Genomic DNA, 14,540 nt, shown 5'->3' with positions numbered 1-14,540 from the left:
TTTTTAGTAAAAATCGAACACCCTATCCAACGAAACTCAAATTCGATAAAGAGTCAGAGAATTATAAAAATATTAGGTCAAATTCAAATTAACCAAGATGAGGGCTATTTTTGGAGAGCCAATTCTTAAAATAGCTTTGAAATAGCAGTAAAACACAAATAATATGTAAAATAAAATAAACACAATCAGTTTAGAGATATGATGAGATTGTAATAAGTTTGTATGAAGAAAACTGCATTCATATAGCTATTGGAACCCCCCCCCCCCCCAAAAAAAAAAAAATAAATAAATAAAAATATAAAAAAAATAATCAAAGGCCGGAACGGCCACAAAGGCGTCGAGCTGACATTTTCTTTTATATAGAATGATATCAATAATTTGAATTTCTGTACCAATATATATAGTCGTTTATCAAATAATATTAGAATAAAAAAGGAAATAAATTACGTTTTGTGCTGTTTCAAAAACAATAATCAGTATATTTCGTTATAAAATAGGTAGTGATGAGTTTATAATACAATAACTCATCATGGTTACAAAAATCGAAGAAATTTCAAAGTTCAAACAAAATTGTTATTTTCTTTCTGCTTTCAAAAGACTTTGCACATTTCACAGGCTCATAATTTGAATACATTTACAGTGTGTCCCTAATTATAATAATAAAACATACTTTTATTTATTTCAATTCCCGTTTGAAACAAGATTACCTATGCTATGGTTGTTTACAAACAAATCCACAACACGTGCTATCTAAAATGCTCGATCAAACCAACTGCATTATCTTGTTTATTAATTGCTAGAAAATCTCGAGATAAGTTTATCGCTTACAATTATTTTGGAGACCATGCCCGATAACAAATACATTTACATATCAAATTTTATTTCTATCGGGCACAGTCTCCAATCCAAATGTAGGCGATAAACTTAAATAATATTTTAGTGAATGTTTACATTGCCCCTTATTGTATTCATCCGCCATTTCTTGATTAAGCAAATTTATACTAATGCAATGAGTTGTCAATAACCAGGGAGGCAAAGTTGGGTTTTTTGTACACAATTTAGTTGAATAAAAGGAATACAAATCTTGTAATACGTTTAATACTTCAAGGAACTTATTTTTTTCTGCGCATTAAAAAGGCGGTGCAGTGCATGAATTTTTGGACGATTGCCAATCCAGACGATCGCTAGAAGGCTGCCGAGCATTAGCTCGACGCCTTAAAAAAACCCAAACAAAACAAAAAAGGAAAAACCACCAAAAGAAACAAAACAACCTTGCACTGCAAAAAGTAGCTCCGTGTTGTTTAGGCACATGGAATATCAATAAGGAAGAAAGCCTGAAATAATGTAATCATCTACAAAATTTACTACCGGTATGCAGTATTTCATGTAATAAGAGAAGCAACTAGTACATTTTCTCTCACATAACATCCATGAGTATTTTGAAACTAGTGACTAAACCTGATGAGGTGTAATGAACATTGAAAAAGATGTCTTTACTTTAAGGTCGGCATACAAATGACATGGAATGAACATTGAAATTGAATGTGCATATATATGGAATGTGCATATACATGTATATGGAATGTAAAGGGAACATAATACATGTAAATATATGGAATGTAAAGTAAATTGAAGGCACTGTGTAAGTTAGCCTGTTTGAGCTTCTTTCTATCAAAGTTCCTCGTGATGGTTTCTAACTGGTTCCTCCTCCATAACTAAGTTCCCATCATCAGCTATCTCTATCAATTTCTCCTTCTCAAGGTCGTCAGGCGTTTTGATCTTTGATGATTGGTCTTCATTTGCCCTTTGAACTTCTTCATGTTGACTCTCTTCCTCCTGTAATATGATTGGCTCTGGGTCTTCCCTGAGTTCATCATTTGGGTCACGCCCATCTGTGACATTAAGGAGGATCTTCTCAAAGAGTTCAGGAAATTTATCCATGGCGGACGCAATGTCGATTGTCATTAGTTCATCCCATGTCAGTACATTATTACCATTCACATCAAATATGGAAAATACCTACAAGGAGAAACAAAATCATTATGCAATACAAGCATAAGTACTGTATTCAGGGAAATATTCACCCCTGTTTAATTTTCACCCTTTTTGCCCTTTATGTGATCAGGCAAATTTATGAATAGGTGAATTTCAATGTCTTATATATAATTTTCTTTATACAAAAATTTGTTTGGGGAATTCAAGATGGGGTGAAACCATTTGCAAGTGAAGACGCGCAAAAATAACCCTGTATACAGTGTTCAATTGGATCGAATTATGAACTACCCTGAATATGAGAAGACCAAAAGTCAATCAACTGGAAATGAATTTTCAAAACAAACATTAGCTTCATGAACATTATACATACTTACTTCGTTTAGACTCTCAACATCTTTGGATGTTATTGATGGAATTTCACGCTGAATGTAATCACCAAATGATCTTTTGTAGAAACTCTTAATATCCCCAAATAGTTGTAAAAACAGCATCCTGTCAAGACACAACAATCTGGAGTAAATGTCAACATTCAAACCTTTTTTCATTCTATGTAAAACTGCTTTCTATTTTGAAATCATCACTAACTGAATGTAGTAAATACATTTTAGATACAAAGTAAATGTGCTTAATGGCATACACAAAGATAAGCATATTGCATAAAAAAGTACATACATATGATATTGAATTATACAATTATTATGACCATTAAGCTTTAAATATGGTAGGAAACATGTAAAGTTCGGTAGTAGGAATGAAGTCCTTGTTAGTGCTACTCTCAGTCTAAACTCATTCTTTGTGAATAAATCAACAATCAAAGTACTGAAGTACTGTCGGGAGCTGATTTTATCGCTTATTATCAATTTTAAAATCAATATGTTATTTTGCATGGCAAGTAGTTTCTAATCTGTATTTGAATTACGCACATTTTTATAATATGAATTCTCGAACTTTTCTGACACGAATTTTGAGAAAACCCCATATGAATTCCATCAAACTGTGTATCAGTAATTGAAATGTTTCTAAAAATTGTACACGTCTGGATCCAAGAAATATTGAACTCTACTCTCATTCAACAAGACGCTCGGCTGTGTCTGTTAATCTCCGACTACCAAGAGAGACTCTCTGCTTGTCGGGGATTTACGGATACAGCTGAGCGTCTGGTTGAACAAGACTATAATGAACTCTGGCATAGGAATACATACGACTACAAAAATAATTAAATTGTTCGTACTATATAAAATCTTACTATTTTCAAGGTATTTATAAATACATTTCCTTGAAAAACAATGATACAGTACACCGAATTTATCTATTATTTTCAAGATCTAAGTCTCGTTAGCGGTGATGATTTGTGCTTAGGTCCAAACACTGTTTCACTTTCGGTTTGCCAGTGTAACTGCATAGGAAGTTGATTAAAATCAACTCCCAAAAACAAACATTGAGATCTAATTTTGAAATTGGTGTGTTTATAGAATAGTGTCAAGTGCCACAGAACCTTGTATCCGAGTCTGGATCTGGTGTCTTCACAGAAGACAGGGGCACACTAGAGTTCTGATACGGATCCACTCCATCGCAGTCGGAACTGTTAAACCAGGGCAGGTGGTAGAACCAGAAATTGACGGCCATATTCCTGCCTGGTTTAGAATCAACATAGTGAAACCATCTAAAGATTCAGAAAAAAGATAGCAGCATATAGCATTGCGTCATAATTTCTTTTTCAGTCTACAGTTTGCAATTATTATACAATAGATCCAATTATTAAACAATAGAACAAAAGAAGTTGTCAATTGACTGCAAACCAGGTTTTCCTTTTAGAGAGAAAGTGGGTACTCTATATGCAATGTTTTGCCAAAAAATAACTAAGTTCAACAGGTGGTATTTTTTTCAGTTATCAAAAATCAGATTCTAAGTCATTTGCGTATCTCTGATATATGTACAATTGATCTGCAGAACAACTACCTATCTTGAAAACTGTAAGAGGAGTTATCTGTACTATAGGGATACACTTTTGGCAGCCGTCTGCCCACCAAATGCCATTTTCACCATTTCAATAACCGGATTTTTCCTTTGGAAAATCCAGTTAAAAAATCAAAAGCTCAATTGAATATAATCAATTCTTCCATTTTTCTTGTTGTACATAATTGTATATTAATTATAATTTACATTCTTACAATTTAATGTCAAAAAGTAAAATTAACATTAACTTGGCTCTACTCACTTGAATGGGATGAAGATACAGTCTCCTTTGCTGATGGTTATCCTGTTATACGGGACATTCTGTAGCTGAGGAAACTTCGTCATATCCACCGACTCCACATCCACCATGCTATATCCACCCTCTCGTACCCATCCATCCACCATTACAAGCTTCTCATATTTCTGAAATGCAATTTTATCGAAATGATTGAGAAATATTTTTTCGCCAAAAAAATGAGAGGAACTTTACATCAATGCCGTGAGCTTGCATGAAGTATTTCCTAAATTATAGGACAGAAAAGTAAGAAAATTTAAACATAACAGCAAATATTTCAGTTTGCATGTACGTAATTCTTGCAAAGAATAAAGTCAACTGAATACACGTATTAAAGTCAAACCTTATCAATAAAGATAATTTCTTTCTTTCCATCAAGCAGACAGTTTATGTTGTCCAGCATGTCGCGATGGAGGTGAGACTTGGTGCCACCACTACTGAACCATAAAACCACTGTTTCCTGCAGGTTCTGGAAGCCACCACATTGAAGACTCAGTGGCAGGTTTAGATCTTCTACAACAGTAAAAAGCTAATTGTTAAAATCAACACAAAAAGTCCTATTAGAATAAATCTTTGGTTATCTCACGCCAAATATCAAAAACTAAGACGATGCAGTATTGGTTTCTTTTTATTAATTTTTATTGTAAAATTTGAAATGAGGAATAAATTAATGCCTGATTTTTATTGTTTTGAGTCTGATTTTAGGTATTCTCTATTTCAACCAACCTATGCAGTAGTATTTGACATTATTTGGTGGTTCCTCAGAAACTCTTCGTCATGACATTAAATTTTGCATCAGAGAAGTCTAGGATTAAAATTTATTGCCATTTTAACAAGACCATGGAATTTAAATTCATTGTGTAAGGACAGTAATTTGAGGTTGGACTGTCTATTTCATCATCATATATTAAATGTGCAACATTTTTTTGTGTACAGGATTGGCTAAAACAAATCAATCTGCCTCTATGCTGTGTATATTTTACTTGGGGCCAGAATCAATTTTAACCTGCATTGATTTGTGAGCTAGACAGTTTTATAATCATTATACCAAAAGTTCACAGTCTTGTCAAGATACCATATTTAATGAGATTTACTATAGTACATGTATATGATATCATGAACCAATCAGTACATGTTTATGATTTAATGAATCAATACCAAATATAACTTCATATTATCGATGACATATCTACATTGTATTAAATATAATCCTACATGTCAATGAATATAAAACGAGTTGCAATGTAAAAAGTAATTAGTCTACTATACAATATTCATTTTCTTTATCTGATTGAATTATTATACAAGTATATCATTAAAGAAAGTTTGAAACTAATCTTTAAGGTACAATAGTGAGGAATGGTAACAAACTTTTCATGTCCTGAGTAATATCAAAGACTTGGTAGATGTCCTCAGTTTGATACAGATGAAGGAATTTTGAGAATGTCATATTCTTTAATCCCCCATCACTCCTCCTCTCTTTTTTACCCATCTCAACTTCCACATCAGTTTGTCCAAAGCTTTTCCTAGAATTATCAGTAATCTTTAAGCATAAGAATTACACATAAAAGGTGGTTATATCAATAATTGAGAGGTTATGTATTTGAATGTGTACGTGTACAATTTTATGTGCATTACATCATAATTTCTGCATACCACATAATTCTACATTGTACAAAACGTGTAGAAGCAAAAGTACACAGAGGTGAATACTTGTACCAATTTTTAATACAAAATCAGAGTTTGTGTATATAAAACGTTATTTTATGTAACGCAGACAATAAGTTGAGGACGGCTGTGCTTTTGATTTCATCAAATTCATAGAATTATTTCATAAACAGTAAGAGATAACTGAACATGTTGAAAATGTTAAATCTAATTATTTTACACGTTCACTTACACATACAATTTATTTAACATAAGCCAAATTTTGGTATGTGTATGTGTAAACATACTTGTAGCTCTATGTGTACCCACAGACGTACACGTTCGAATGCTTAACCTCTCTAATATCAAGACTGAGAAAGAATTATCATTTATAAGTTGGTTATGATTATACCTAAGGTAGTCATCGGTCCAAAGGTGATAGGCTGGAATGTTATCCTTCTCCAAAACTTTCTTCATCACCAGAGGTTTCCCGGGCAACACAAATTCCTGGTAGAAGACCCAAGGGGAGGGAAACTTTCCTGTGACCGGAATTCCTCCAACTGGATCCTGATGGCTCCCGAGGGGTTTCAAATGTCCCTTAAGCTCTGCTGAGCTTTCAAGAAATATGGCTGCAAAGATTGCAGACACCGCCAAAATACTGCTCCACATTATTGTAACCTGGAAATTATATTTAATGTAAATTGATACATAATAGACGTCATCTGGTCTCTGTATTAATATGTTGCAAATGGACCAGTACATTAATGATAAATAATTATGATAAATTGATCATATGATGGTTACAGTCAGGCAGAATACTCTTTTTTAACGCTGTACAGGTACTTCTTTTTTTATAATTGAAAATTTTTGTCAGCTAAATCAATTTCCGATTTGGGTGTTTACAAGATTTTTCAAAACTTTAAACTGATTGACATTAGATGTAAATTTCTCTATTTTTGAAAATAATTAAGGGTTGTATCGATGTGAGATTGTATTTTGATTTATAATATTGTCAAACAGTCTATATCACCTGTAACTTGGTCTGTAAAACAACGAAAATGACATACATACTATAACAGCTAGATAAACATTACGTTGATTTTTCCAAAAAGGTCAATTCAAATACAATCATTCATTTGAAAGCATAATCAAATAATGGTAGCTTTACCAGACTGGCCCGGTGCGTGCCCTCGACCCACTCCCGTTCGAGTGTTTAGTTGACGCCGCCGTGTGCTTCCTACTTCCCGATTTTCCTTCAATGGTCGAGATAAATCGTCACAATGTCAGTTAATCTCGGCAGTATGTAAATTCAACCCATGTATCGCACAACAGATGCGAACTACATCAGTCACTGCCATGAGTGATTAAATACCTCGCATTCACATCAACCACAAAATCCCGTTTTACTTGTTTACATCGTACCTCGGGAGTTATCCATACGGTATGGTAAAACGCCGAGGCGGAAGATGCACAGAAAGTTGAAATACGAACTGCATTGTGGGGTCAACCACGTGATCAAAATATGGTGAAACTAGGAGTGTGTGCGGCCATATATAAAAGAATACATTGATAGAAAGGTATAAATGATAATTTGCAGAATTTCTGATGCATACATGTATAACTATGCAACTCCATGCTTTGCACATTGTAAAATGAAACATTGCATGTGCATGCATCTCCATGGTGAAAGGCAGGTTTATATACATTACAGTGCATGAAGGAGGAAATAACATTTCCTTTGTGAGAATGACTATGATAAAGTAACCATTTAATAGAAATTTAATCAGAGGTTACTTAAGCTAGTGTATTGCCGTGCATATTCGATAAAAGTTGTCGAATATTGATAATTTGAGATCTCTCAATAAACTGATTTGGTTGCATTTATTACTTAATTTCATTAGGCAAGTCGAGAAAAAAAAATTACAGATCACTCGATCAATGCCCCAATTAATACTACTCATGTCGCCTGACTACCTGCCTGCGATGTTCTTTAAACATATACCCCGCCTTTAGCAGTGATATAAAGAAAAGGAATTTATAAGGGTTAAGTTTTAATTTATTTACATGTAAAAATTGCGATAGATTGACTCCCAATCTGCCAAACTTTACATCCCAAGGTTGACGATTTGTTGACTATAGTCCTACTCGGGTTACCCAATTTTTTTTGGTTGCTATTTTAATACAAAAATAGAAAATACAGCTTACGTGGTCAGGTACCTCACTATAACAACAACATATACTTTTTAAGACACTACGTCAAAAGACGACAATTAAAATTTTTCGTTAAATTGTTGGATGTAATCAATCGATTTGTTGAATATCATTATAGCTTAATTTGTTAAATCCCACTATATAGACACTTTATTTTTATCAGTATTCTTAAAATTTTTAGTGAGAAGTTAGAGGGGGCATTTTTCAGGAGAAATTGTGGAATTCTTTTCGTTCTAGTGTAATTGAATTTATTAAAGACTTAAAAATTGCAACCCAGTCTGGACTTTTGATTATAATGTATATCGTTCACTTGGTTTTTTTTTTTTAATAGTTTTTGTGCAGCTTCAACATGATCCAGATAACTCTGCACCTTCTCGTCGTCAAGTAAAGCCATTAATATGGTAGGTCACATTTACTGTGTTTACATAACATACTCCCAGTTGATCAGTTTACTAGAAATTGCAATATACTTAAAGCTTTCAGAAAGTCTTACAGAAAATTGTCAGGGTTGTTTTTTTTCTAAGAACTACCAAGTATATTGTAACAGAGAAGAAAAAATGTAAACGTACGCCATACTAACTCTATTTTTACCTGATTGGCAATGAAGTGTTTGATTGTCAATAGCAATTTGTTAGAGTAAACAAAATCACTTCTTTTTAATCTTGTTATATATATCCTAGTTTCTTTTGACCATAGAAACTTTTTTAAGATGTGTGAATTGCAAAAATTAATTGCAAGGGAACCGAAAAAATTTAGAGAAGTATTCCAACTGTATACAGTTTATTGTATTTCTTTGGATCCATTTTAAAAGAAAATGCATAGTTACTTATTTCTCGTCGGACAAAATATTTATTCATGGTTTTGCATTCTATATCCAGTGTTACATTGTAATATATTCTTTCCGATAGATCACAAAATGAATTTTAGTTGAAGTTGTCTACTGTTATTTTAGCACTCTGACCAGATAGAGGAAGCCTCATTGTTGCTAGGCCTTCAGAGGGAGAAGATTCTATCGGTGCAGACAACAGAGGTAGGAAATTTATTACAAGTCATCTCCTTTCAGAAATCCCCCTGAAGAAATTTTCTCTGAGCATTATATTGTTGTCATAATTCAAAGCTTTTCATTCTGATATATCCCATATCCTCTGTCAATAATGTGCTTAAATGTAGCACCTGAATAGATATGCAATGTTCTTATATACTGTCATTGTTCTGAATATTTATTTGTCAGAAATATTAACTTAAAAGGAGATGATTAGCAAAGCCTTGTAGACTTAAGTTGACATTGTTTATAATTCAAGTTGATACTTGTAGTTATTTCTACATTTGATAAAGAAATTATTGTTGAATAATAAGGACCATGTTGGAACCATGACATATAATAAAACTAAGGATAAAACCCTAGTCAGCTTACATAAATTGTATGCACATTCATTGCAGATTACTGAAAAAGAGGCTATATTGGAATCTCCCTATCAAGAGAATGGTAATGGGGAGGAAGAACCAAGACCCATAATAAGTCATGCAGATAACAGTCTCTGTGATCTTCCCAATGACAACAAGACTGGAGCAGACCTTCCTGACAACAAACCTCAGGATGAAACACAAACACATACAGAGAACAACACCTTGGAGTCCCCACAGAGCCAACAGCCAAGGGAGCTTGACTCCCAGACAGGGGACACAGTGATGGAAGTGGATGCAGCAGACAACAGCGACGAGAGGAACAGCATAGATGAAAAGTCTCAGATAGAAGAGAGGGATAAAGAAGAGGAGAGGAGTTGTGAGAGCATTGAGATGGTTCAGACTACAGATAAACCCAAGGAGAATACAGAGGAAAGTTCAGCTCTAGATGAACATATCGAGGAGAAAATGGAAACAAGTTCTCAAATGCCTGGACAAGAACAAAGGTCTTCAAGCTCATCTATGCCAGAAAACTCATCTAACATGTCATTAAACAAGTATAAAAGCTTGCCAGGAGTTATATCATTTGAAGATATGAACAATGATGGCAAATCTATTGTATCATTGCAAGAATCTGATGAACAAGAGAAATTACCAGCTGAGGATGAATGTGTTACATCAAAAGAAATTGAAGTGGATGGAGGTAAATTTAGTTCTGAATCAGAAAGTAGCCAGAAACCACCTGAATGCCACAATACCAACAAATCAGAAGAAGTCCTGAAGGGAATTGAAAAAGATTCCTTCGATCATCAGAAAAGGGTATCTGTAGAATTTGAAGAGGAGGAAAGTCAGAATGAAAGTATTGATGAAGAAAATGATGGGAGGTTATTCATAGATACTGGAGGAGAGTCAGGGGATACTGAAGGTGAAGAATTGTCAGTGAAAAAGAAAGCTCAGTATGTTGAATCTCCACTGGCAGCTGGAAAACTCTCTAGTCAACAGCATACTGATTCTCCATTACCAGAAGAGGAAGTTCAAGATCTGCAGAGAACAGTGCAAGAGTCAGCAAGAGAAACATCCTCCAGGAATAAAGCAACTGCAGAAAATACTGACATGGTTTTATCAGATAAGGAGGTCATGTTAGATAGTGTAGATCCAGAGCCATCCCAGAATAGATCTGAAATGAGTCCAATGGAAGTAGTACCAACTAGTGTAGATTTGATAACCACTGAAGGATCCAGACTGAATGCTACAAAGACTCCTCTAGGAGCTGTCATCAAAGTTGAGCAGATTGATGAGGGGTATGGGGATTCTCAGACAGGAGACATTCTTGATATCCTGCACAAGTCAGATAAGCCACCCCAAAAGCGTAAACACAATGATACCAGTGACAAAAGTTTACCAGAGACTTTGTCATTTGAACCCACAGAGGTTGCCAAGAGAGTGAAAAAAGAACCTGTAGATAGATTTGAGTCATCGGAATCAAGCTGTTCATTAAATACTTCTGCTGTAAAAGATGCTTCTTCTAGGCCTCAAGGAACTGTGACTTGCACAGTGTCAAACAGTCTTCTACAGCTCAGTAAGCAGGTGGACAATATATCAACAAGGCAGACTCGACACATGGCACCTACAGTGAGCATGCCTTCTTCAGTTTACCCTTCACAGCAGTCCTCTTTACTACGACATCAGCTGAACTCGGGAATAAGATTTCCACCACAGGTGTCCAGGATTTCTATTCCTTTTGTCAGAGCTCAACAGCCAGCTGGGAAAGCATTACCAGCACCTATTCAATCTGATCCAAGGATGAGGCCAGCCGTTTCTCAACCATTCACAGTTACCTCCGCTACTAGAGGAATTATGGGTAGACCCCCACAGAGTCGGCCAGTTATGATCACCACACAAACAAAAACGGCACCTTCTCTACTGAACTCCACTTCCACGATGCGATACAGACTTGTTCCACATGCTGGAGGCCATACTTTGATGTCTACTTCCAACTCCTCCACTGTTACTAAGCCATCAGTGGTTGTTTCATCAGCAAGCAGTAGCCAGAGTTCCTCCACATCCATTCATGATTCTTTGCCTTCCTCCTCTATCAATATTGATACAGTGGGCATGCAAACCATAACTGAACTTATTGCAAGAAAGAATCCATTGCCAAACTACAAAGTTGCACCTGTTCCACCAGATATCAAAGTGAATGCATCTGTGTTCACCTGTTATGAGTGTGGAGATACCTACCGCTTTTCGACAAGCCTAGAAACCCATCGTGGAAGATGCAGCATGAAAATTGCCTACAAATGTGAGGAATGTAAAAGCATGAAGATATTTTTCAACAAGTGCCAGTTTTTAAGTCATCTGCGAGGTCATCTGAACATTGAGCAGACCCAAGCAGTCCCTATTCACATTAAATCTGATTCCATATCCATTGAACCACTGCCTAAATCCCACCAACAAGTGTTCTTTCAAAAGTTTTCTGTTTCCAAAAAGACAAATGTTCAGAAAGTTACCAAGAGGTGTTCAGAATGTGGAGTTGCATGCAGTCAGGCAGATTTTGAAAAGCATTTTCTGGGGGAGATAAACCCAAATGGAAGTGCCCTGTCTGGAAAGTGGAAATGTGTTCCCTGTAAGCTCCATTTTTCCTCCATTTGTGCACAGAGAGCACATATAAGATTGCATAAGGAAGAAGAACTGGACAAAAAGTTCACCTGTCCAGAGTGTGGGATTGACCAATCGGGGCTCATGATTGGAGACCAGCAATTTACAGATTACGAGGAAAAACTCAGTTACCATGTCTTAAATGTGTGCTTTCATTTAGATAAAACTAATTTAGTAGCCTGCTCGAAATGTAATGCAGAGTTTACTAGTGTAAGGGAATTCAAAATACATTATTTCAAAAAGTTGGAACAGTATTTTAAATGCAGCATATGCCCAATGGCTTTCAGGCAGCAGGATTCATTTACCAAACACTTATCCTCACAGCATGTGGATATTCAGAATTTAAGCTCTAACAAGAAAAGGATGGATGTCTTTAAAGTGATCTATAGATGCCATGTCTGCGACAGTTTGATTGATGATAAATCTGTGCTAGAGAGTCACCTGACACAACATGTGGTAACCAAGGGAGTAGTCTACAAATGTAACGAATGCACGGAATTTTTCTGGAAGTCAGAGGAGCTGGCTACCCATTTCAAAGCCAAGCATGATGAAAAATCCAAGCTCATGATGTGCCATAAGAATTGTGACAGAACTTTTGACAGCTGGAAATCATTGCTTCGCCATATGTTACGCGATACCCATGATGCTCCACAAAATTCTACTTTTCAGTTTTGCGGAGGCTGTGGATTTTTTTACGATCAAAGCGAATGTGAAGGAGGTCATGTTTGTTTGAGCTCAAAAACCGGGAAATTGGTTGTTAATAAGTACCCTTATTCCTGCAAAATATGCAGTAAACGGAAGTTTTTCATTTATTCTGAACTGTTGAATCATTTGGAAAGCCACCAGGGCAAAGGATATTTAGTGTGTAAATATTGCCAAAGTTTTGATTTTCCATCCAAAGAGGGATTAATAACTCACGAGAGTATATGTTCTAATCGAAAATCTCCATTCAAACCAGCTATCCTGAGAAAGAAAAAAAACGTCAACTCAAGTTCCAACCACGTTGAGAAAATGGATGAAGATGTAAAGCAGAGTCCTGCAGAGGATGTTTCCGAGCCTTCTTTCTTGTGTGTTGATTGCAGTGAGATTTTCAGTTCAAAAGCTGACCTTAATAATCACCGCAAAGAAGTACACAGTTATCTATTTCCTTGTCATTTGTGTGGATTAACATATGAATCTCAACAGAGCCTACGCAAGCACCTCAGAGTATCCCATGAAGGAAAAGCTCATGTATACCCATGTTTGATTTGCAGGAAGAAAGGTATCCGAAGGATCTTTACAAATGTTTCGGTTTTAGAAAAACATCTAGCCTCTAAACACAGAGTGAGTAAGAATCAAATGAGTTCGAGCATTGTAAATGAATTTGCAGAAGAAGAGGATGATGTCCCCAATCCTCCACCCAAATCAATCAAATCTACGTCGGAGCACAGTGAGTTAACCTCAAAGACAGACTCTCCTGTCAAACGTTTGCACATCCAGGGAGACCAAGTTTTCAACTGTGCAAAGTGCAGGTTCGGTTGCGAGGACAGGTCAGAGTTTCTAGAGCATCTAAAGGTTCACAAAATTGATAACTCTGTTCAGTGTTTAGAATGTGGACTTTGTTTTGCAATCATTCCCTCTCTAAGGAAGCACCTGTTTATGGTTCACAAAGTGAAGGACTTTGAGGAATACTGCCAAAAAGAGGGCATTGTTGTGAAGGAGGAGGAGGAGATTGAGGAAGAGGAGTCAGAAGGGACCTCCTACACCAGCCCAGCTGAGGAGTCGGACCAGGAGGACAGAGACCCTCTCGAATGCCGCGTTTGTTACCGCACATTTGAAGATGAGAACAAACTGCGGGCTCACATGAGGAGTCATGGAATGGCGTTTATTAGAAACAAGCGCAAGGAAAAAGCAGTACAAAGGTCAAGGCAGTCTGCTTCTATTTCTAGTGTGAAAAGTGAAACCCCGAGTGAAAATAGCAATGCATCATCCTCAGACGCAAAATAAAAATGTTGTGTTCTTAATGTGGTAGAAGAGCTTTGAAACTTAGATATCATGTCAAATGTTATTTATAAATAAATGATGAAAATACAATCTAATTATAGGTGTAGAATGTAACATAACCTAATAAGATTGGCCATAACAAGTAAGAGTCATCTGTTTACTGCCCAATTAAAACATGGCACACTCAGTATCTTGGTAAATGTATCATACATGTAGTTTTGTTATATTCATTTAATTACCATAAGCATTTCTTGCTTTTTCAAAATTATATTTTCATGGTTTTTATGTACATAATAAGCAAAATTGTTATACATTGGTTCTTGTAGTAGATGGATGTATTAATAAGTACCAGACATTGTCAAAAACATTGCAAGTGCAGAACATTGTTCTT

At 35.6% G+C, this 14,540-nt stretch overlaps 2 protein-coding genes across 3 annotated transcripts; one reads left to right on the top strand and one right to left on the bottom strand.

The window, feature by feature from the left end:
- Positions 1–1,222: 1,222 nt before the first annotated feature.
- On the bottom strand, positions 1,223–7,430 carry LOC128176589 (bifunctional peptidase and arginyl-hydroxylase JMJD5-like). Of its 2 annotated transcripts, none has more exons than XM_052843020.1 (8): positions 7,071–7,430; positions 6,306–6,571; positions 5,618–5,772; positions 4,590–4,759; positions 4,214–4,374; positions 3,491–3,658; positions 2,370–2,487; positions 1,223–2,019 (listed from the first exon to the last, which is right to left on the bottom strand). In XM_052843020.1, the coding sequence occupies exons 2-8, from the start codon at positions 6,560–6,562 to the stop codon at positions 1,672–1,674; spliced, it is 1,377 nt and encodes a 458-aa protein (XP_052698980.1). In that variant the 5' UTR covers positions 6,563–6,571; positions 7,071–7,430; the 3' UTR covers positions 1,223–1,671. The 2 variants fall into 2 exon arrangements, with proteins under 2 accessions (XP_052698980.1, XP_052698979.1); XM_052843019.1 differs by having other exon boundaries at positions 7,062–7,428.
- LOC128175735 (zinc finger protein 687a-like) lies at positions 7,049–14,194 on the top strand. Its single transcript, XM_052841558.1, has 4 exons — positions 7,049–7,073; positions 8,436–8,488; positions 9,057–9,134; positions 9,545–14,194. The coding sequence occupies exons 1-4, from the start codon at positions 7,049–7,051 to the stop codon at positions 14,150–14,152; spliced, it is 4,764 nt and encodes a 1,587-aa protein (XP_052697518.1). The 3' UTR covers positions 14,153–14,194.
- The last annotated feature ends 346 nt before the right edge of the window (positions 14,195–14,540 follow it).

The sequence above is a fragment of the Crassostrea angulata genome, chromosome 3 (assembly GCF_025612915.1).
Source record: "Crassostrea angulata isolate pt1a10 chromosome 3, ASM2561291v2, whole genome shotgun sequence".
Classification (NCBI taxonomy): domain Eukaryota; kingdom Metazoa; phylum Mollusca; class Bivalvia; order Ostreida; family Ostreidae; genus Magallana; species Magallana angulata.
The sequence above is the reverse complement of the archived record's forward strand: the minus strand, read 5'-3'. Positions and strand labels throughout refer to the sequence as shown.

What these genes read in the sequence shown, in the direction of transcription:
- LOC128176589 (XM_052843020.1), bottom strand. Translation starts at nt 6,562, where the DNA reads ATGTGGAGCAGTATTTTGGCGGTGTCTGCAATCTTTGCAGCCATATTT. An exon ending in TGGACCGATGACTACCTTAG is followed by an intron (nt 5,773 to 6,305) that starts GTATAATCATAA and finishes TGATAATTCTAG; the next exon opens with GAAAAGCTTTGGACAAACTG. An exon ending in ATGTTGAGAGTCTAAACGAA is followed by an intron (nt 2,020 to 2,369) that starts GTAAGTATGTAT and finishes TTCTCCTTGTAG; the next exon opens with GTATTTTCCATATTTGATGT.
- LOC128175735 (XM_052841558.1), top strand. Translation starts at nt 7,049, where the DNA reads ATGGTAGCTTTACCAGACTGGCCCG. An exon ending in CTGCACCTTCTCGTCGTCAA is followed by an intron (nt 8,489 to 9,056) that starts GTAAAGCCATTA and finishes CTGTTATTTTAG; the next exon opens with CACTCTGACCAGATAGAGGA. An exon ending in TATCGGTGCAGACAACAGAG is followed by an intron (nt 9,135 to 9,544) that starts GTAGGAAATTTA and finishes CATTCATTGCAG; the next exon opens with ATTACTGAAAAAGAGGCTAT.